This window comes from Vipera ursinii (assembly GCF_947247035.1).
Source record: "Vipera ursinii genome assembly, chromosome: 4".
Classification (NCBI taxonomy): Eukaryota; Metazoa; Chordata; class Lepidosauria; order Squamata; family Viperidae; genus Vipera; species Vipera ursinii.
Window position 1 is genome coordinate 90,741,259 of NC_139514.1, and position 23,821 is coordinate 90,765,079.

General features: G+C 38.5%; 1 protein-coding gene across 1 annotated transcript in view; it reads left to right on the top strand.

Moving 5' to 3' along the window:
* The first annotated feature begins 697 nt into the window (after positions 1-697).
* The window catches only part of GRTP1 (growth hormone regulated TBC protein 1), a 38,903-nt gene continuing 15,779 nt past the window's right edge, over positions 698-23,821 (top strand). Inside the window, exons 1-5 of the mRNA XM_083361659.1 lie at positions 698-1,103; positions 6,397-6,548; positions 10,425-10,583; positions 15,537-15,661; positions 22,400-22,496. Of these exons, the coding sequence (XP_083217785.1) occupies positions 1,045-1,103; positions 6,397-6,548; positions 10,425-10,583; positions 15,537-15,661; positions 22,400-22,496 (592 nt within the window). The 5' untranslated portion in view covers positions 698-1,044. The remainder of the gene's footprint in view (positions 1,104-6,396; positions 6,549-10,424; positions 10,584-15,536; positions 15,662-22,399; positions 22,497-23,821) is intronic.

Genomic DNA, 23,821 nt, shown 5'->3' on the forward strand with positions numbered 1-23,821 from the left:
TCTTTAACTGATTCCTCCTCACTCACTCCACCTCCTCCGTAGGATTTGGGACAGTGCATCGGAGCAGCCCTTTTCTGCCTCAGTGCACATGCATAGGATACCTACTTTGACTAAAACTGGCAAGGAGAAGACTCCAGGCATACACAGTGACTCTGCAGCCCTGATCTTAAAGCACATGAGTTGTGCTAGCATACCATGCAAGCTTAAAACGTGTGGCTTGGTTTATAATGCGAATCCACCCAGTGTGGTTAGCCTGTGGTTTGGTCTCTTAACACAAACCTCAAACAATTGAGTTAATCCTATAAATCAAAGCTGAGAGAACCACAAACACCACCGCTAAAAGCGCACGTTCTTCATTACCGTACTTGACCCGAAAACGGGCTCAGGGGTCCGCCCGAGAGGATCTAACAGACCATTTGCCCTCGCCGCTAGCAGATATCCCCCCCACCGCTTGCACTTTCAGCGTGCTCCGCTCCACCATGCGAGGCTGCGCGCGCAGGTCGGAGTTGCCGAAGCTGGAGGGAGGGAGGTATAATTTAGGAGTCCCTCCGGGCGTGAGGGGTTCCTTTCCTCAGCGGCTTTTTCTTACCTCTAGCGGCTACGCCGGCTTTGTCCTTAAGGCGGCGCCATTATGAGCTCCCTTAGCGGAGGTAGGCTCCGTACGGTTTAAAAAGCAGGTAGGGAACAGGAAAGGCTACATCGCGGGCTACGGGAAAGACGCTGCTCCGCGCTTCTAGGGAGCGGAGGAAGCGACCGAGCTGCTGCTGAACTTGGAAAGCCGGATGGTTTTCTTCCGCTGGTCCCTCCAACGAGCAAGTATCGCCGTGGCGCTCACTAGCCTCACCGGCTCCTTCTTGCCCCCTGAAAATACTTCGCGGCCAGGCGCCGGCCGCTCTCGGAGCCGGGAAGGAGCCAAGCGGCGCCGTCGAAAGCAGCCCCCCTCGCTGACGCAGCGGTGGGCTTTGGACTCTCCGGTCGCAGCGGAGAGGCGGGGTGGATCCTTCGACCATTCAGTGCTGGAGGAGTCCCCAGAGAGCCCTTCCCATGGAGCGGGAGGAAGTGCGGCGAGCGAAGCGAGAGAGCCGGGAAAGCAGCGTCCATAGGTACGCCCGCGTCCTCGCCGAGCGCGCCTTTCCTTTCCGCCGGGGTTGGGTTTCGAGGAAGGGGCGTGAGGGTCACCTGGCTTTTGCTTGGCGTGCGCGGTGTGGCCCGTCAGGTGTAATGAAGACAGAAGGGCTTTGGGATGAGTTCTCGAACTCCCTTTTCTTTCCTGGAAAGGCTGAACTTCTCCAGTTCTCCTTTGTTGGAGCAGCTGACCTCTCGTTTAAGGACTGCGCGCCTACTTTTTAATGGGAACAAGTTTATCTGGGAGAACAAGGTGTGTTTGGCTTTTATATTCGGTCAGCCGAGAGTGTTTGTTTGCTTGACCGAATCCTGTTTTAAGGATTTTTTTTTTTATTACTAGTGGCTGTATTTCCGCAACATGCTCAAGCGCAAATTAGGCAACCATGTTTAAATACAATTTTTTGTTGTTGTATGAATACAGATTTCCTCAGGATAAAACTTTTTTAACCCTTGGATAATCTAATACTGGCATTTCCTAGTTTATTTGAAAGAAATAATGACAATTTATTTTACCTTCCGTAGGAGAGTTAAATTTATAAAACGGTGAAATAAGTAAGATTTCCTTATTTGGGAAATACTTTATTTTATGCAGGCTCCAGGAAATTCTCTTCCTTTTGTTGGAGTTAGCATGAAAAGCTTTTAAAAAGCAGAATGAGATGATGAGTTATTTAGGTAGATCTCTTCTTAATCTACTGTTCACAGTTGTGCTGAATGAACGTTGAACTATTTCATTTTATTATTTCAAGGTTTAATTGAAGGAAAGCTCTAGACTTGGACAAGAATATATTAAACGCTATGCAGAAGATGATAGTTCCTGGAACTAAATATTGAAAAGGCTAAATGCTGTAAATTACGTAGATTTTCTGCAGGCGGAAAGACTTGTTTTCAGAATGAAGCTCACAGAGGAACAGATGAGACATCAGGAATGATTACTATTTCCTTGTTCAAACAAAATAGTGTCCACTGTCCAACACTAATTCCTCTGTGGCACATGGGAATGGGAGAAAGGGTCTGAATTCAGACAAAGGGAGTTAGGTTTTTTTGTTCTCTCATTTTGGGGCAGCCCTTTAGGTTGCTAATATATGTTGGTATGTTTTTGTTATTCCATGCCAGCAAGCCTGAGAGGCAAAAGATGGATAGTTGAAGTTTTCACTTTAATGTTTTACTAATTTACTATTATATATAAATTATTTAATATGATTCGTAGAATGATACAGAAGGAATATACAATACAAAGCAAGTGGCTTAAAGCAGTTTGAGAAGACATTGTTCTGACTGGGCCTTCTTAAACTTACTTTGTATTCCTCTTTGAGTATTCTTCTGCAGGCTTTTCCCCCCCTTTTCATTCAATCCTGTCCAGTTCTCAGAATTCACTTGGACAGAGTCCCTGCATTTCTTGGGCAAGTTTTCCAGGTTTGCTCTCATCTGCTTTCTAGAGCTGAGTGAGAATGACTGGCCCAAGATCACTCAGTTGCCCAATGTGAGACTAGAATTCACACACTTGCCTTTCTAGCCTGATCTCTCTCTCTCTCTCTCTCTGTGTGTGTGTGTGTGTGTGTTTGTGTCTGTATGTGTGTGTGTTTTCTAGATCAGGGATTTTCAACCTTTTCACTCATTGTACCACTTTTAGGATATGGCAACATCCGAGTACCACCAATCACCTAGCAAGGTATCAAAAACTTGATGACCCAAAAAAAGGGAAAAAGTGATGAAGTACAGGTAGTCCTCGACTTACAACAGTTCACTTAGTGACTGTTCAAAGTTACAATGGCACTGAAAAAAGTACCCCCCAAGCCACAGCCGAGCAAGACACCTGCCTGCCCACCCGGTGGTGCTCTTCCTCCTATCCGAGGTTTTCATCGTTGTGAGCATTTCTGTTGAGGATTGGCAGCGGGGGTGGGGTGGGGGGTGTTTGGTTTTTATTCCCCCCCCCATCTGGGTGGTTGCAGCAGGTTTTGGTCACTTCTCATGACCCTGGGACACTGTGACCATCATAAATATGAATCAGTTGCCAAGCATCAGAATGTAAATCACAAGACCCTGGAAATGCTTCTTCTGTGCTCAGCAGAAGCGCCAGGATCAGCGTCGAGCTCCAACTGGAGCCGGGCGCTGATCCTGGTGCTTCCGCTGAGCCCTGACAGCCCTGCAGCTCCAGACGTCTCTCGCTCAGGCTTGTGCGGTGCTGCCACCAGTTCAGCTCATTCCTCCCCGCCCCCCACTACTTCTCTAGGATGGTTGTGTACCACCTGCCAGTTGCCAATGTACCACAGATGGTACCCGTACCACTGGTTGAAAAGCCCTGTTCTAGATGTTATGAGATAGATATTTTTCCTTAGAAATGTGGTATGTTACAATTTTTCATTTCTGGTTGGACAGGCATGGATTCAAGTAACTAAAAATGAACAGAAAATACTTTTGATTGATATGTTGTTGGGTTTTTTTTGCATGGCCATAGAAGCAGTAGTGTAAACAAATTGTTTATGTAGAAATGGAATTCTAATAACCGGTTTGAGGGCTTACCTGATGCATTATTTCAGGAATCACACATTTTTTACTTTAAAAAAGTCATTATTGTACCACTACTAGTAGTAGCAATCATCATTGAAAAATTTACATAATTATCCTTTATACAAAATTCTAATGTAATAAGAAAAATTAATCCAAGGTTAAAATGAGAAAGAATTACCCTTGACACACATTAAAGTTACCCTTAATAGCATTGCTGCATAATAATGCATCAAACATTTTTAAATAATATTGATACATCTCAGTAAATCTACCTTTATACAGGTAGACCTTGAATTAAGGGAAGTCCTTGTATGACCGTAATGGAGTTCAGAATTTCTGTTGTAAGTCAAGAAACCTATGTGATCAATCTGATTTTACAGGTTTTTTGTGCCAGTTGTTAAGCGAACACCACGATGGTTAGGTAAGTCAACACATTTCTTTTGATGTTTTTTGCCAGAAACTAACCAAATAAGCCTGTTTCTGGCAAAAAATCCCAAACCATAAAGTGTCATATAACCACAGAATGTTGCAAGTGGCCTTAAAAGTGAGCTGGTTACCAAGTAACCAAAACACAGTCATGTGACTGGAGGGGAAGATGGCAGTGTTGGAATTTTGGAACAAGGTCATAAATATCTTTTGGGAGAGTCCATTGTAACTTCAAATGGTCGCTAAGCAACAACTACTTGTTCAATCATTTGTTTAGTGAGCATTCAAAATGACAACGGCACTGAAACCCAGCCCTTGCCATCACAGCATCCCCATAGTTATGCAATAAGAATTTGGACACTAAACCAGCATATATTTGCAATGGTTGCATTGTCCTGGACTGGAGTCATGTGATTGCCATTTGCGACCTTCCCAGCTGGTGTCTGACAGGCAAAATTAATGAGGGAAGCCAGATTCACTTAATGACTGCATAATTCACTTAATTGCAGTTGCTTAATAACTTTGGCAGAAAAGGTCACAATACCACAAATGACTCACTAAGCCTTGCTTAGCAACAGAAATTCTGCTCTGAATTGTGGTTGTAAGTCAAGGACTACCTGCAGTGGCGTAAGGTAGATTAGTTTTATTACCACTGTAGTACAGTGGATAACCTGAAAGATGGTGAACTAATATTGCTGTATAATGGAAGATTAGATCTGAATTTTAAAATGTATTATTTAAATGTCTTTTAGGACATGGCTAGTTTCTTCCCCTATTCTGTTTCAATGCTGCTACTTTCAAAAATGCAGTTATGGTTTACACAGTGGAAACTATAACGTGAGCCTTTATTTAGAATTTATTTCAATTGTGTGAAATGCATGAAGGAATATTTAGTAACCTAGATAAGTTTTTATGCTACAGGTAGTCCTTGTTATAACAATGGTAACCATGTGTGTGCTGCTGTTCTGGAAATCCAGGTTACTATTGTTAAGAGAAGACTTCACAGGTTGTTAAGTGAGGATCTCACATGACTGTGTCTTCTGACTTCCTGCCAGCTTCCCCATTGACCTTGCTTGTGGGAAGTCAGCAGGGAAGGCTGAAGATTGTAGTCACATGACCATGAGGCTGTAAGTATGAGGTCCGGTCATAAATAATACTCACTCAGCACTATTGCAAGTTCAAATACTGAACAAATGGTAATATGCTCATGTTCTTTGAAAGAAGCAATACATTGAATTGTATCTCCGGAAATCTTACAGGCACACTGGATTGACAACACAGCATTTATGGGTGCCAAGTTGTCTTTAAGATTCCCAGATGGTATGCATATAGAGCCTTAACATTCAAAATGTTTTAAAAATGGAAATATTCCAAATGTGATTAAACATTAATTGTCTCATGATAGCTTGCAAACTGTTGACATTCTCATATAAGACCATGTGAGAAATTTGGAAATTTCAGATATTTTTAACATAATTTTTTCTTACAGTTTTAAAGCTACTTTTATTAGAATAGCCATAGTAACAAAATATAGAGATCTCAATGTGCAAGAAAGCACATCTCCTGTCTTCTCATGAATTAAGTGTGGAGGCTGTTTGAGATCTTAGCATAAACCACTTTGCTGGTCTGGGCTCAAGGGTCATTTATCTGATTGTTGTCTTGGTAGCAGATCTTCAAGGCCTTTTTCTATATTCACTATAGTTGGTCAGAATGATAGGATTGAGTGGAAAGTTTAAAAAAAAACAGCAACCACAAACCCATTTCCACACTGTTTCCCAAAAATATGCATGGTTGTGACTGTGTAATCACCAGCAATTATGCTCAACTTTATAAATATAAATGGGCAGCATACAATTGAAAACATCTCTAACACATTACAAAAGCAATAGAAGACAATAAACATTAGCTTTTTGGTATCATCCAGGCTGATAAAGTAGTTAATGTCAGCTAAAATGAACTCTGTCTGTTTCATTGTTTCTGAAACCAGCTTGTTTAAAACAATCATAGTTTTTGTAAATAGCTCCTAGTTCAAATGACACATAAATGGAAGTTTTAAGCATCTTTTCTTCTCCTTTTTTGGATAGATCCAGAAACAGGGAGCATAAGGAGTATATTAGTGGTCTCTGGCTGTTTTAGTGGATTGCATGAAATGGCCCCATTGTCCTGATAGAGACATCTGCTATTAGCTAGATATTTTGGAATTGAAACACTATGGAATCTGTTTGGCATTATATTTGTACTTTATTTTCTCCTTCTGTTTTATGTTTGGGTTAATGAATAACTTTCATTTAACTGCATGGTTTTTATGTCTCTGTAATCATCTTTCTTTTGAAATAGTGTGGATCCATATGGTTTTGAAAGACCAGCAGACTTTGACTACGCAACCTATGAAGAATTCTTTTCTAGATACTTAGTGGTACTCACTCGGAGAGCAATTAAGTGGTCCAAACTTTTAAAGGGAAGCACAAGGGTACAGAAAAATGTAAAAGGTAAGACTGTACCATGTTTAAATATGACATTGGGACAAATAGTTTTCATTTTAACATGCAACCTTTTATTTTTTTCAGAAGGTATTTTATTACATTGTAGAGCCATCATTTGCGAGAGCCTTTGCTTGTTTGTCATTATTTCTCTAGCTTGTATAGAAATTTAGCAATTTAATTGCTGAACAAAGAAAAATAAATTAACAAAACTGAAGTGCAATAACACCTAGATTCTGTGGTTCATCACTGACAAATTGATTTGATTTCTGTATAGATTTTCTCTTTGAAAGAGGTTAATCTGTTTATTGGTATAAACATTTATTAACAGTAATTATTTGTTGCAAAACTGGAACAATGAGTTGTCATCTGAAGAGAAAAGCAATCTTTCTCACATAGTTTTCTAATACATAGCACTTTTAGAAAGCCATATTTATAAATACAAATTATTAAACAGGCAAATATAAATGCTGAATGAATGCATAAAATTTATTTTTAAAGAACGACCCAGAGTTGTTTGCTATGAGAGGGACGGCAAATAAAATCAATAAATAAATACATAAAAAGTATAATTATATTTTAGGTAGCAAACCATACTTTGAACTTCCTCATAGATTTGTTTCCGTCAGTTCTGTTTCTGCAATTACAAGAGAGACACTCTGAGCATTTGTTTTGTTTTGTTTTTGCCACAGGGATCCCAAAATCACATCCGGTGCTATTCCAGGCTTCCCTAGTCACTATTGGTAGATTTTCAAAGACTGTTGAAAAATGGAGCAGGAAAGAAAAGTGAGGAAACACAATTTTATGATCAGAGTGTGTTCCATGGAAAATGAAGTCTAAACCAATAAGCTAAAACATCCATAGATTTAAGAGAGATGTACAAGCCAAGGTTTGATCATTCTGAGAACTGAACTTAATTTGTCATAGATATCTAAATAGCAGATAATATGTACACCTGTACTTTATAGCAGCTGCCTACTGATAGCAAGAAGCAAGCAAGAAAAAAAAAATAGAAAGGAAAAAACATTTCTCTGTTTAAAATATTTTGGCAGATGAGATTTTAAATCTAACATGACATTATTTATTTAACTGGCTTTATGGACACTATTTGAATGATAATGTACAATTATAAAATTAGCAGTACTTTATAAAAGTAAGCTGAGCTGATTATATTGTCAATTAGATTAGAAAATGAAATATTGATAGGGTTCAAAAGAGAAGTTATATTTGGCCTTTGTTCAAGTGGGTGCCCTCAACATATGCTAGACCAAACCTACCATCTTATTATACAGAGAAATCCTGATTCGAAAGGGAAGATATGATTTGGAGTGCATGCGTGGCGCACATATTACACTTGTCAGCAATTCCTTTCTGGAACTGTGACTGCTGCCTATTAAACCAGGAAAAGACACACTTAAATATATGCTGATAGATATCACGTGTGCATCTCTTTGTGCTCTGTATAATCTTTTCCTGAATCACATTGCTGCACCACACTACTAACATTACTATGGTGAAAGGAGTTAGATTTCTTGGGCTAAGCTGCTCATGTGTAATGAATATTTAAATAAGATTTAATTCAGCACATCTTAATCAGCCACACAGAGATTTCAAAATTCTAGTAACACATTCTGAGCATCCAGGTGACTCTTCCTTGTAGTTAATAGACTAATCCTAGAAATGTAAATGTAAGTATAGCCCCTACGTATATATCTATGAGAAGGAGTCCCAATATACTCTATATCATCTTTTGTCATTGTTTCACACTCTTGTTTCTCTTTCCTTTTTTCTTTTTTCTAATGTTCTTAATTTTGCTTAAGCCGGGGGGGGGGCAGCGGCGTTCTCTCATTTGAGATCTGGGTGTACATGTAGCCCCAATTCCCCCCCCCTTCCTTATTCTTCTTTACAGAATGACACCAATATTTCAGAATTAGTAGCTGTGCCAGGGAAGGGTCAGCCACAAGAGAAAGAGAAGACCAAAATATTCAGATATACTATTTCCTTTTTGGTATAAATATCCCAGAGAAAAATCTAATTTATCAGGTGGCAGGGGCATACACTGCTATATGAATTTGTGCATTTTAAAATGAGCTGTGTTTACCTAAGTCATTTATTTTTTCTTTCATTTTTTTCCTGTTTAGCTTTATATAATCGAGTCATGGTGGTTTACTTAACAAGCCATTATTTTAAAAATTCAGTTTAGTATTATATTGAATGAAGTCATATTCTTTCTGTATAAGTGGGGATTGTAGCATATTTACTTTACTATTTAAGTTCTCCCCTTAAGTACATATAATGACATAACCTTGGTGATTATAAATTATAATGGGCCCCAAAATGTTATTAAAAGACTATGATTTTCTGAATAGTAAACATTAAATTACAAACCTTCCAGGGAACCCTTTGAAAAGCATTTTTAATTTATAGTGGAAATTAGGTTCTTGGTTCTGAGAAGCAAAAAAATAGAAAAGCATCAGAATAATGGAACATCTTTTCTTGACAAATCCCTTAAACCATGGGTGTCAAACTCATCGCATCATATGATGTGTTGTGACATATTGCAACTTTTTTCATATTGCCAGAGCTGGAGTGGGCATGGCCTCTGCATGATGCAACTGGCCCGCGGGCCGGCAGTTTGACACTCCTGCCTTAAACGATGCACTGGGACATTTTCCTCAGGACACGTAGTGGACAAAATTGTGGAAACCTAATGAAATACTTGAGCCCAAACAGAAGCTTTCCGCACATGATCTTTTCCAAGACAATGAAGAATTTATATTTCAATAGGATTCAGCTCCATGTCTTGTTGCTGCTGGGTGCAAAAAGTGGTTTCAAGATAATCATATTCCACTGCTGGAATGGCCTGGGAATAGCTCAGACCTTAACCCAATTGAAAATCTATGGAGTTGACTAAAGAAACTTGTTAGTCAGAAGCAACCCAGCAATAAAACCCAGTTAATAGAAGCAATCATTCAATCTTGGTTTCACATTATCACAGCTGCAGAACTAAAGGACTTGGTTCACTCCATGGGAAGACATTGTAAGGCCGTAATTCATGCTAAAGGTTACCCAACTAAATATTAACTGACATGGTGATAATTTTTGTATATCTTGTTTTTTCTAGGGTGATAATTTTTGTATATCTTGTTTTTTCTACGGTGATATTTTTTGTATATCTCATTTTTTCTACATGTTTCACTTTTCTTTTTTATAACTGCTATTCTAATAGCAAATCCTTATAAAAGTTATTGCATTACATTCTTGATTAAATTATCTTTCCATTGATATATAATTTTATGGTACTACTCCAAAAAAGTGGTGTTATTAGCCATTAAACCTCAAATGTACACTTTTCCCAAAAGGTTTCCACAATTTTGGCCACTACTGTAGTATAGCAGTTAAGAAGTTCCTTCTGCATACAAGCATGTTATGATACAGATTGGCAATGTGTCTCTGTATACTCACAACACAGTGTGAGGTGGCAGAACTTGGTAGTTTGAGCTGATTAACTTCTGTAGACAAGACACCATGATAGCCTGGCCAATATTCTTTCTATTTTCCAAGTTGCTCTTATCGGAAGCTTATCCTCTTCTCCATCTTTCGGGTTTTAGGCAGCTTCTTACAGTTGGTGCAAGAGGCCTGAAGTGACTCCAAAGTTACTGTGGTTATTGGTATGTCTCATCTTGAAGGACAATATGAAATTATTATGTTTGAATGAAACATTAACAACATTGAATTCACCTTGACGTATGACAGTGCAAGATGGTCCTTATCTCTACTGTTAATACGTTTAATATATTTTAATTATTTATAGCTTTAATTGTTGGGTATCATTATTGCATCATTTTACATGTTAAAACATGTATTTTAATTAATTTATTGCAGTTAAACGCTATATCAGAAAAGGCATTCCAAATGAACACCGTGCCGAAGTCTGGATGGTAGTGAGTGGTGCTCAGTCTCATATGGATCACAACCCAGGCTACTACCAGAAATTATTGGAAGGAGACCATAACAGTAAACTTGTCGAAACTATTATGACAGGTTAGCTTCAAAATACATGTCTATACATTATTTTTTTGTGTGTGTATTAGGATTTTGTTGTCCACATTTCCCTGCGCAGATATAGTACATATAAGCATGACCATCTTCTTGCATTGTGGAAGTGCATAAAATAAATAATTATTGTTTTGCACAAAAGCAATGTTTTTTAGGTCAGTTAAAACATCTTAAGAATCACTGAATTATTTTTCCTTGTCTCACTATATGTCAGAAAATTTGGCAGATATGTTAATCTAGTACTAATTCTAAGTTTTAAGTTTTAGTTCCTGTAAGTTTAGAATTCTGTAATAAATTTTCCATTTACTTTTTCTAAATTAGTTATGGGGAGATAAGAGGCAGTCTTAGAGGAAGCTAAATAATGACTGAACAGTTCTACACTAGATTTTCCCAACTGTATCACAGTTGTGCTGGGATTGCGGTTCTAAAAACGTCCACAATGGGAGAGTGTAAAATTCCAACAAATCTAGACAAAGCTATGTTTGAGAAGACTGTTTGAAAACAAGTGAAGCTGCTTTTATGCAATTGCCTTTATATCATTGCATAGAAGTCTTCCTCCACCTTGTGCCCTCTGGCTATTTTGGGCTGCAGCCTCTGACCCAGTTCAGCTGGTGGAGGTTTTAAGCTCTGAAGGTCATTGAGGTGTGGAACACTAAAACACACTAAAACTGAATGCTGAAATATGCGATAAATGTTAATTGACATAAGCAAATTAATACAATGGTAGTAATATAAAAAGATTTTCTGTTTACAAAGCAAGTGTCCTCAAGAAACAATTAAGATTATTACTATTCAAGGCTTTTGTAACCGGCATTTTACGCTGTGATTGGAGTAGTTATTTGTTGAAGCGGCTGAAGCAAGTCCTAACAAGGCTAAGCTAATGTTAAAAACATACAAAGACAGGAACTACAGACAAAAACTGAGTTATCAGAAAGTAATGGTCTAGAACAGACATGTCAAACACAAGGCCCGGGGGCCAGATCCGGCCCGCGAAGTGGTTTCATGTTGCCCGCGAAGCCATCCTGGAAACAGTGAGGGAACGGCCCCCACTGCCTTGGCACTTACCCCGGTCCCATCTCCTTCTGCCAGAGACTCTCAGATCTGTCCCACTCCTGCCCAGGCCCTCATAGGCACCCTTGATGCGAACGATGTAGAGCTGGCCACGCCCACCCAGTAGGCCATACGCACTCTAGCCACGCCTACCCAGTAGGCCACACCCACCCTGGCCACACCCAGCCAGCCCCCTGAGGGCAACCGCAATGCTGATGCGGCCCTCAATGAAATTGAGTTTGACACCCCTGGTCTAGAATGTAAATAGTCACATGCAGGTTCCTGGAAATGTGCCAACCGACTCGAGCAAGTAAACGAACTACAGGTAGTCCTTGACTTACAACAGTTTGTTTAGTGACCATTCAAAGTTAAAACAGCACTGAAAAAACTGTCTTATGACAATTTTTCACATTTATGACCGTTGCAACATCCCCACAGTCATGTGATCAAGATTCAGACGCTTGGCAACTGACTCATATTTATGCCAGCTGCAGTGTTGAGAAAATGTGACAAGAAAAGTTGTATAATGGGACAAAACTCACTTAACAAATGTCTAATTTAGTAACATAAATTTTGGGCTCAATTGTAGTCATAAGTTGAGGACTATCTGTAATAAGAAGGAAAAAGGCCTGGATAGATATAGCATGAGAATTTGATATCCCAAAGAGAAGATATTTTTGTCAATAAGAAAGGGCAAGGTAACAATGAACAGGTGGAGAAAATAAAGAATTTTGTTAGAAAGTTTGAAGGACCCTAAACAAAGATAGGTTTCCCACAACAAGACTCCCCCAAAATGGTTATTCTGAAATGTAACATAGTATATACCATTGGTAGGCAACCTCGGCTCTTTTCTGACTCATGGACTTCAACTCCCAGAATTCCTGAGTCAGCTGGGAGTTGAAGTCAGCTGGGAGTTGAAGTCCATGAGTCAGAAAAGAGCCGAGGTTGCCTACCAATGGTATATACCCTAGTTTAAAAGGGAATGGTTGGAAAAAAAATCAAGTATTTGAAGCTGACCAACTCAAGAGACTCCCTGTGCAATGGTGGGAAAGCTCATACAGCAAAACCTATCCTGCCTTGGTGTCCCCCTAGTTACTCAGAGGTTGTTGGTATAAGAGTGAATGCAGACTGAGCAACAAATAAGGTTGTTTAAGGTTGTTTAAATGGTTGCTAAGTGACCAGTCAGGTTGAGGACTGCCTGTACCTAACTTTTATAGCAATAAAAAATCTTTTTGCAATCTTATCCAACAGAATAACTCCTTATTCACTCCAACAGTGACCATGCTGTGCTGCTCTAGAGAAAAAATAAGACTAAACCTCACCGCCCTGAGTCCTTTGGGAGAAGGGCGGTATAAAAATTTAATAAATATAAATATAATATAAATATATAATAGTACAACATTATCCATATAGCCATTTATAGGTAGTCCTTGATTTATGACCACATTTGAGCCCAAAATTTCTGGTGCTAAGCAAGACAGTTAAGTGAGGCGTGCCCCATTTTACAACCTTCTTGTCAACCTTTTTTATTAAGTGAATCACTACAGTTCAGTGAATCATGCAGTACTTAAGCGAATTTGGCTTCTTCCATTGACTTTGCTTATCAGATGTTCCCTAAGAAGGTTGCAGAAAATGCAGTCCCAGGACTCCAGGATGCAGCAGCCATCATACATACATGCCAGTTACCAAGTGCCCAAATTTTGATGGGGATGCTGCAAAGGTCGTAAGTGTGAGAACTGGTCATAAGTCACATTTTCAGTGCCATTCTAACTTTGAACAGTCACTAAATGAATGATTGTAAGTCAAGGACTGCATCTATAGTGCTTTTGTGGCTCTTCTAAGTAAAATCCTAAAAGTAGTGTCATTTAGCCATATAATTAACATTGCATAAGTATACAGTAACATGTAACTCTTTAAGCATCTCTACAAGCACCACTGCTACCTATACCAACCACTCTATCCTGCAGGGTTCCCTGGATCAGTTTCAGTGCCTGCTAGTTTAAAATTCATGTCTTTATTAAAGGGGGAGTTGGAATACTAAATAGGACTCTGATTTGGTCACACTCAAGACAAACCTATTTTACTGAAAACTGGGCATGCCTAAAAATGCAGAAAGGAGGAAGAGCATGATGGGAAATTCTTGATACAGTTTAAGCCAAAATGTATTACTTAATTATCATATTTTAGCTGTCCCTTTTACTCCTTGAAATATAGCTGTATATTTATACGCGTTCTTGTATGTGTCTTTGTGGCTCTCCTTTGTGAGAAGAGAACATCATCATCTTAAGTGATTTAAATAGGCATGACTGATTTTTATTCCATATTTATTCCATCAGTCTAGTTTGTGAACTACTTCTTCAAGGCAGGCTGAGAAAAGGCTAGATGATATTGTATTGCCTTGTCGTACACCTCGTTCTATGTCGATTTGCACTTTAAGGTCATTAAGGCAAATTGTTGCCATTGTTTTTTCATATATTGATTGTAGTAAGTTTATGTAAGCAGTGTTTATGCTTACATGGTTGAGTAATGCCTTAATTATTGCGTGCTGGAATACTGAGACACATACAACTACTGCACAAAGCAGGAGAACCATTTGGCTTAAAAATAAACCTAAAAAAGAACCAGGTTATCTTGAATAAATTCACCAAAGAAAGAAAAAAATTATATCTGGAGAAAAACTAGATGTAGTAGACGACTACTGTACATATACCTTGGCCAATGGATCTCAATGGGAGGTGATACAATAAAGGAACTTGAACGTCATGTTAAATGTGGTTGATAGGCATTCGGCAAGCTAAGCATAATTTTCAAGAACAACCTCCCCCAATGCCTGAAGAGAAAAGTTTTCGATCCGTGTGTGCTACCTGCTTTAACATATGCCGGTGAAACATGGTCACTAGCCTCACAATTATACAAAAGTTACGAGTGGTGCAAAGAGCCTTGGAAAGATACATGCTTGGCATCACAAGACAAGACAGAAAGACCTGCACATGGATTAGAGAACAAACGAAAGTATACGATATCATCAAGAGAGTAAAAGAACTGAAATGGAAATGGGCTGGTCACATAGCAAGAACTGATGGCAGGTGGACCAAGGCAGTCACAGAATGGATCCCACTTGATAAAAAGCATCCATAAAAGAGACCTTAAAACAAGATGGATCGACGATATCAGCAAGTAATGTGGGCCCACTTGGCAAAAGAAAGCTCAGGACCATATTGGTTGGCAAAATGAGGAAGAGGCCTTCATCCTGCAGTGGACAGACAATGGCTAACATGATGATGATGATTCATACAAGTTAGTCTTTGCTCACAGTTCTTAGGATTGATATATTTCTTAAAGCTAGTGTGATTGCAAGGAAATAAATTTTACTGAACTCACTGGAAATTATCTTTAAATGACTTTGAACAGGCCACAGCAACATGTCAGTTTAACAGAGGCAGGTTTCTCAGTCCTTTAATTTCATATATATTCTTTTAGCTGGTTTTTGTATTTAAGGATGCGGCAGTAAAAGTAATTAAACCTTAGTCTTAAAAAATTATTGAGAAACTTACATTTTTATAATATAATTCTATGATTCTTTTTACTTATTTGAAGTTAAATTCTATTGGGTTCAAGAATTATTCATTAGGATGCATCTAGAAGTGCAATCTGGCGAGAAATGATGGATTTTGTAGGATGAAAGAAAAACATAAAGCCAGACTAGAATTTTTCTAAAATGTTTGATGTAGGTTTTTGCTTTTGAGCAAAGTATTATCTATGTTATCATTTGTTTAATCATAATTTCATGAGTAATTTATGGGGGCTCAATTTGTTTAAGTTCCCAAAACTTTTTTTCCATAGATTAATTTTTAACATGTTTAACATGTTTCCTTTTTCAAATTATAGACATAAATAGAACATTTCCAGATAATGTAAAGTTCCGCAAAACTGCTGTTCCCTGTTTACAGAAAACACTCTACAATGTATTAGTAGCATATGGGCACCATAACCCATCTGTGGGATACTGCCAGGTATGTAATATAAAAATAAATGTTACTTTTGAAGTAGAAAATAATAGCAAACAAACTTTATATCATTGAATTTTACTCCTGTAGTATCTTGAATGCTGCTTATGTTTCAATATCTTAAGACACGCAGTCTAGTTGTTTTCCAGTTTGAACCTCTTTGGAGTTGCTTTGGAAATTGGTATTGAGCATCTCCTACCCAGCACTAGATCTGGGTTTAAGAAGACGTACTGTGCCACATACATGTCAGGACCTATAAACTCTCTGTTACAGGTGACAGGAAACAAGTGAGAATGTACAAAGAAGAAGGACACCATCAGCATATCACTGAGAATGTATTCTAAGCCTTGTATCCTATTTCCTACTGCTTTTGATCATATTTGAGCTAAACTCAATCATTTGGAACAAATCTTATTGGTTACTCTGTCCTAAGTAATAAACCATGATTGAGTAACCCACAGACATCAAGTGTATAAGACTAACCAGATCAAGCATGTTATAATTAAATATGATATTTGACAGATTTCAAAGGAATGAATATTATCAAATCAAGATTGCAAACTAGGCTTTAAAGCAAGACCTTTTAATGATTAGGATGAGAGCCAGTTTGGTATAATGTTAAGGCACCAGGCTAGAAAACAAGAGATCATGAGTTCAACTTCTGTCTTATCTATGAAAGCCACCAGGGTGACCTTGGACCAGTAACTCTCAGCCCAACTCACCTCACAAGGTTGTTGTGGAAAAAATAGGAGGAGGAAGGTGTGTTGGATATGTTTACAGCCTTATTTGTTAAAATAATAAAGGGATATGAATGGATGGATGGCATTTTGGGTCTCAGCACTTGAAAAGCATCTTGAGATTAAGAACCATCTTTTTGGTGTAGCAAGTAAATTTCTTCTCTAAAAATTCAGATTCCGCAAACAAGGCTCTTCCATTGGGATAATCAAAAGGATTTTATGAGCTTATAAATATTATTGAGGGGCATGGAGACCTGTGCTGTACCATTTGATGATTGTAAATCTGTTGAATGGGACTAGTCACATGACTAATATGACTTTACATATGTATGTTCCTTGCACCAGTGGAGTTGCCTCCTTGTTACAGTATAAAAGAATCTGGCTAAAAATAGTTTTAGAGCAGCCTTTCCCAATTGATGTTCTTTAGCATAGTCATGTAAGTTGGGGCTATGATATCCAGAATTCCTAGCCAGTATTATCAGTTTGAATATCAGTTCATCCAGCAGAAACCAGTATAGCAAAGAATAGATCTAGGAGCACCTACCCAGGTGAGCCATTCCTCTTTCTCTCTTTGGTGAAGCTTAATGGAATAATGTTCTTCTTTTCCAAAATGCCCCACAACTAACATGCATTTTCCATGAAGGAGGATATGAGGGGCAATCTGTGGAAGCTTGACAAAGCCAATTGAGGTGGAGAACCAACATTCTGTGCATGAAACATTTCCTCTTTTCAGGATGCAGCAGGAAGGCAATTCTCCATACCAAGAAACTAGTTGGCCTGTACATTCTCCCATTAAGAAAGAGCTGACAGGTATTTTAAGTAGAATACTTGCAGGAATAACTGACAGTTCTTGATTGCTTTGCACTTTCCACAAAGGAAGGCAGAAGACATGAAAAAAGGATTGTTCATAAGAGTGTTTTGCTAGAGTGCCTGTAGAAACTAACTTTGGTAGATATGGAAGTAGGAAAGGATTTGTCTTACAACCATACTGCCAAGGGGAGCTGGTCTGGTAGTCTAAATTAGGCTTGATAATAAATATAATATTAATACAGCCCTACTAGGCAGTTTGACAGTATTGTGGGAATTAGTTGTTTAGCAGAGTGATGGCATGGGGGGTAGGGGGAACTGTCTAGTTGTTTTGGCTTGCAATGCTCATCTTGAGAGAAGAAGTTGAAACAGTTTATGTCCAGGATGTGAGGGGTCTATCCCTGTTCTAGAATAACTATCATGAATTCATTATTCCATAAAATAATTTCAGTAGATGGTGACTTCAGAATACATCCACTGTTCTCCAAAATATTTGGTAAATCAGTGGATCATTTAAAGGAATTCTGACAATTATGTGCTTTAGAGAAGTTGGAGAATAACTACCATAAATTCATTTTACCATCAAATAATTTCAGTAGCCCCTTCATGGATTACTGCCTTGTTGTGGTGAAGGGGCTTGCATAATTCAATGAAGCTATGAGCTATGCCGTGCAGGGCCACCCAAGTCGGAAAGGTCATAGCAGAGAGTTCTGACAAAACGTGATCCACTGGAGAAGGAAATGGCAACCCACTCCAGTATCTTTGCCATGAAAACCCTATGGACAGTGCCAAAAGGCAAAACGATATGACGCTGGAAGATGAGCCCCTCAGGTCGGAAGGCGTCATGCTACTGGGGAAGAGCAGAGGACTAGTACTAGTAGCACCAGAAAGAATGAAGCAACTGGGCCAAAGCTGAAAGGACACTCAGCTGTGGATGTGTCTGGTGGTGAAAGGAAAGTCCGATGCTGTAAAGATTTTTTCTCCATAGGAACCTGGAATGTAAGATCCATGAATCAAGGAAAGCTGGACGTGGTCAAACAAAAGATGACAAGACTGAACATCGACATCTTAGGTATCAGCGAACTAAAATGGACAGGAATGGGTGAATTTAATTCAGATGACCATCAGGTATACTACTGCGGGCAAGAATCCCTCAGAAGAAATGGAGTAGCCTTCATAGTCAATAAAAGAGTAGGAAAAACAATATTGGGATACAATCCTCAAAATGACAAAATGATCTCAGTTCGAATCCAAGGCAAACCATTCAATATCACAGTAGTCCAAGTCTATGCCCCAACCACCAGTGCTGAAGAGGATGAAATTGACCAGTTCTATGAAGCTCTACAGCACCTTATAGAACTAACACCAAAAAATGATGTCCTTATCATCATGAGGGATTGGAATGCTAAAGTAGGAAGCCAAAAGATAACTGGAATAACAGGCAAGTTTGGCCTTGGAGTACAAAATGAAGCACGGCACAGGCTGATAGAATTTTGCCAAGAGAATACGATGGTCATAGCAAACACTCTTTTCCAACAACCCAAGAGATGGCTCTACCCATGGACATCACCAGATGGTCAACACAGAAATCAGATTGACTATATGCTCTGCAGCCAAAGATGGAGAAGCTCTATACAGTCAGTAAAAACAAGACCAGGAGCTGACTGTGGCTCAGACCATGAGCTTCTCATTGCAAAGTTTAGGCTTAAACTGAAGAAAGTAGGAAAAAGCACTAGGCCACTCAGGTATGAATTAAATCATATCCCTGTTGAATATACAGTAGAGGTGACAAATAGATTTAAGGAATTAGATCTGATAGAGCGCCTCAAGAACTATGGACAGAGGTTTGCAACATTGTACAAGAGGTAGCAACTAAAACCATCCCAAAGAAAAAGAAATGCAAGAAAGCAAAATGGCTGTCTGAGGAAGCTTTGCAAATAGCTGAGGAAAGGAGGGAAGCGAAAAGCAAGGGAGAAAAAGAAAGATACGCCCAATTGAATGCAGAATTCCACAGAATAGCTAGAAGAGATAAGAATGCCTTCTTAAATGAACAGTGCAAAGAAATAGAAGAAAACAATAGAATAGGAAGGACCAGAGATCTTTTCAAGAAAATTGGAGAGATGAAGGGAACGTTTCATGCAAAAATGGGCATGATAAAGGACCAAAATGGCAGGGACCTAACAGAGGCAGAAGAGATTAAGAAGAGGTGGCAAAATTACACAGAAGAACTATACAAGAATGAGCTTAATGTCCCTGATAATCACAATGAGGTGGTCACTGACCTCGAGCCAGACATCCTAGAATGTGAAGTGAAGTGGGCCTTAGAAAAGCTGAGCAACAACAAAGCTAGTGGAGGTGACAGTATTCCAGCTGAGCTATTCAAAATCTTAAAAGACGATGCGGTAAAAGTGCTACACTCAATTTGCCAGCAAATTTGGAAAATTCAACAGTGGCCACAGGATTGGAAAGATCAGTTTGCATTCCAATTTGAAAGAAAGGCAGTGCCAAAGAATGTTCAAACTATCGCACCACTGCACTCATTTATCATGCTGGTAAAGTTATGCTTAAAATCCTACAAGCTAGACTCCAGCAGTATGTGGATCGAGAACTACCAGAAGTACAGGCAGGATTTCGAAGAGGCAGAGGAACTAGAGATCAGATTGCCAACATACGCTGGATCATGGAGAAAGCTAGGGAGTTCCAGAAAAACATCTACTTCTGCTTCATTGACTATGCTAAAGCCTTCGATTGTGTGGATCATAACAAACTGTGGCAAGTTCTTAAAGAGATGGGCCAATCAGACCATCTTAATTGTCTCTTGAGAAACCTATATGTGGGCCAAGAAGCAACAGTGAGAACTGGACACGAAACCACTGATTGGTTCAAAATTGGGAAAGGAGTCCGGCAAGGCTGTATAATGTCGCCTTGCCTATTTAACTTATATGCAGAGCACATCATGAGAAAGGCAGGGTTAGAGGAATCAAAAGTTGGAATTAAGATTGCCGGAAGAAATATCAACAGCTTAAGATATGCAGATGATACCACTCTACTGTAATGGCAGAAAGTGAAGAAGAACTAAAGAGCCTCTTGTTGCGGGTGAAGGAGAGTGCAAAACCTGGGTTGAAACAACATTAAGAAAACCAAGATCATGTCATCCAAGATCATGCCCTCTCAATTCCTGGCAAATAGATGGGGAAGAAATGGAGGTAGTGACAGATTTTATTTTCCTGGGCTCCAAGATCACTGCAGATGGGGACTGTAGCCAAGAAATTAAAAGACGCTTGCTCCTCGGGAGGAAAGCAATGGCAAATCTAGACAGCACATTAAAAAGCAGAGACATCACCCTGTCAACAAAAGTGCGTATAGTCAAGGCTATGGTCATCCCAGTTGCAATGTATGGCAGTGAAAGCTGGACCATAAAAAAGGCTGAGCACCAAAGAATTGAAGCCTTTGAACTATGGTGCTGGAGAAGACTCCTGCGAGTCCCTTGGACTGCAAGGCGATCAAACCGGTCAGTCCTAGAGGAGATCAACCCTGACTGCTCTTTAGTAGGCCAGATCCTGAAGCTAAAACTCAAATACTTTGGCCACCTAATGAGAAGTAAGGACTCACTGGAGAAGAGCCTAATGCTGGGAAAGATTGAGGGCAATAGAAGAAGGGGATGACAGAGAATGAGGTGGCTGGATGGAGTCACTGAAGCAGTAGGTGTGAGCTTAAATGGACTCCAGACGATGGTAGAGGACAGGAAGGCCTGGAGGAACGTTGTCCATAGGGTCGCGATGAGTCGGACACGACTTCGCAGCTAACAACAACAAATTTCAGTAGATGGTGACTTTAGGTTTGAAACATGTTGCTATTATATTCTTCAAAATACATCCACTGTTTTCCAAAATATTTGGCAAATCAGTGCATCAGTAGAGGAATTGTGACAATTATGTTTTTTTAGAGAAGTTGAAGTTTTTTTTCAACTGGATAAAATATGTTGAACATTGCAGGTGGCAGATTGTTCCAAGTACATAGACCTTTGAGAAGCAGTAGGATATATGTGATTTTTTTGTAATTTAAGTTTATATTTCAGGAATTGTTAATTAGTTACCAGTACAAAAATTTAATGTGACTGACAGCTAACCTATTTCAGAGAATCTTGCAGTGACTGTTCCTTTAAAAGAATTGGACAAGCTTGCTTTGTTGTTTTCTGCAACAGTACTAATAGAGTCTTGTACTGGCATCCATGATTAATAAATGCACTTGTTCTTCAAACACCCTCTGAGGGGTAGACCTTTATAGTTCCTGCAACCAAATGCCAAATAGTCACCATGGTTGCTATTGTCAAGCAAACTAACAGCACAACTGGAGGGCAAAATAACGCAACCACATGGAACACTTTTGATACTGGTTTTGGCTTTTCGTAGATTAGAAAGAGGAGATGTGGGAGGAGGCACTTTTTGAAGAAAGCCAATGTCATATCAACAGATGATTATAAAGTTTTGGAAACTTAGAACAGCTGATTCTATTTGAATGACCTGAAATGTTCTATAAAATAATATTGCCACTTTGATTTTTTTGTCTTGTTTAAATCTAAGCTGGCAATATTTATAAAATTAAAATTTAAAAAGTATAATCTTTCTGCTTTAGAATTGACTGGAAAGATCAAGAACAATTAGTGAAATAAAAGCTAAGAGAATTAAAAAGACAATGAGAAACTGGAGATGCATTGAAATTAAATCTAAATTAATGTAAGTGATATTCTTCCTGAATATTTTAAAACTTACAGCTCACACATTTAACACTTCAAAAGCTACAGCATTACTCAATTTTGTTGCAAAGTAATTTTTGATTTGTAAAAATGCTTAAGTATATTGAAAATATCTATTGGCATAGACACCAGTCTATAAGCTCGTAATAGAGCAAAGGCAAATTTTATACTGACAGCAGAGCCATTTTTTAAATTATCCCAGATCAGTTTCCTTTCTCGTTTATGTCAGATTAACCACCTCATAAGTATCTGGACTAATTTTTCATCAAAGCCTTGCAGCCCCCACCCCCAAGGTGCTTCTGTTGGATATGTGAGGAGAAGAAAGAATTCCTGTGCTGCTTAACCAATGAGAAATAAAAAAATGTTTTGCTTTTTTTTCTTTATTTCATTCCTTTGACTCCCTCTTTTGACATGAAATAAATAGGAAATTCATATTTATTTCAGGGCATGAATTTCATAGCTGGATACTTGATTCTTATTACAAGGAATGAGGAGGAATCATTTTGGTTACTGGATGCACTCGTCGGCCGAATATTACCTGGTATGTTTGAATCTCACCTCACAATTCATTTCCTGTGTTCTGAGTTTCCAGAAGTCTAAATATATGTGAAGTACAATCAGTAATTCATTGAGAATGTATTCATTTTACACAAATAGCACATTCATGTCAGAAATTGTAAATTACTGTATATGTTTCTTAAGTTGATGTTTACCTACATACAAAATTAATATATGATGTTGTTTGCATCTTGTGATTTTTTTTTAAAAGGAGACTGTTTCCAGTTTAACTTTGCTCTGCTTCGGGAAATGGAATGTATTTGGACAAGCTTTATATGGTTATGTGGACTTTCATCTGCAGTCCATTCTCGGCTGATATTTTACTATTTTTATGAGAGATGATTTGAAAAAAACTGACTTAAACCAGAGCTGCTCTTCTAAAAGCTTAACGAGATTTGTATAATTGTTAAAATAGGTCAGCTGGAGTTCTTAGTGGATCTAGTAGCTTTAAAATAACTTTTCATATATCAGACTGCTAGATAATGCACTAGGTGTTCTATATATTGATGACTGTAGCTTAATTACTAAAAACAATGATTCAAAACAGTGCTTGGAAGCCAATGGTTTTTTAAAATAGCCAATATTGATAGATTATGTTGGACTATTTGCAAAATAGTTTACTCAAAGAACATAAAAGCCTTTACCCTGAGGAAGATCATTAGCTTGACTTGAAGTCTTTTAATTTGGAATAGCAGTCCTTGTTCTCTACATCAGACCTGGGCATTTTACTCCCAGAATTCCCCTGCTATGATGGCCACTGCTGGGAATTATGAAGTTGATATCCACATATATAAAAGTTGCCCAAGAGTGGGAAAATCTGTTGTACATTACAGCTTTTTGAAACACAATATAGGCTCAGTAATCTGCTATATATATCTGATAAACTGATGCTGCTTTTCTTATTACTAATTCATTCCCATAATACTGTCAAAGTAAGGAGGAATTTTTTTGGATGGCAGCATATAATAGTATTTGGATAAGTTAACCAATGTCTTTCAGATGGAAGACATAAAATCCTTTATGACTTATTTAGTAAAAAATATGACATTCAACAGGATGAGGAATGATACACTGCACAGAATGTTATAATTCATCCTTAGAATCTAATCTACTCATAAAGTTGATGAGGTAGGCGTTTGCATGAATAAGCTTGCAGCGAATGTGAAAAATTAGATGGAGTCTATATTTCTATACGTATTTTCCGGCGTATAAGACGACCCTCTACATTTCCTGTTAAATTATAGGGTTTGGGCTATACTCGCCGTATAAGACTACCCCTCTTCCAACGCACACCAAATAAAAATTAAA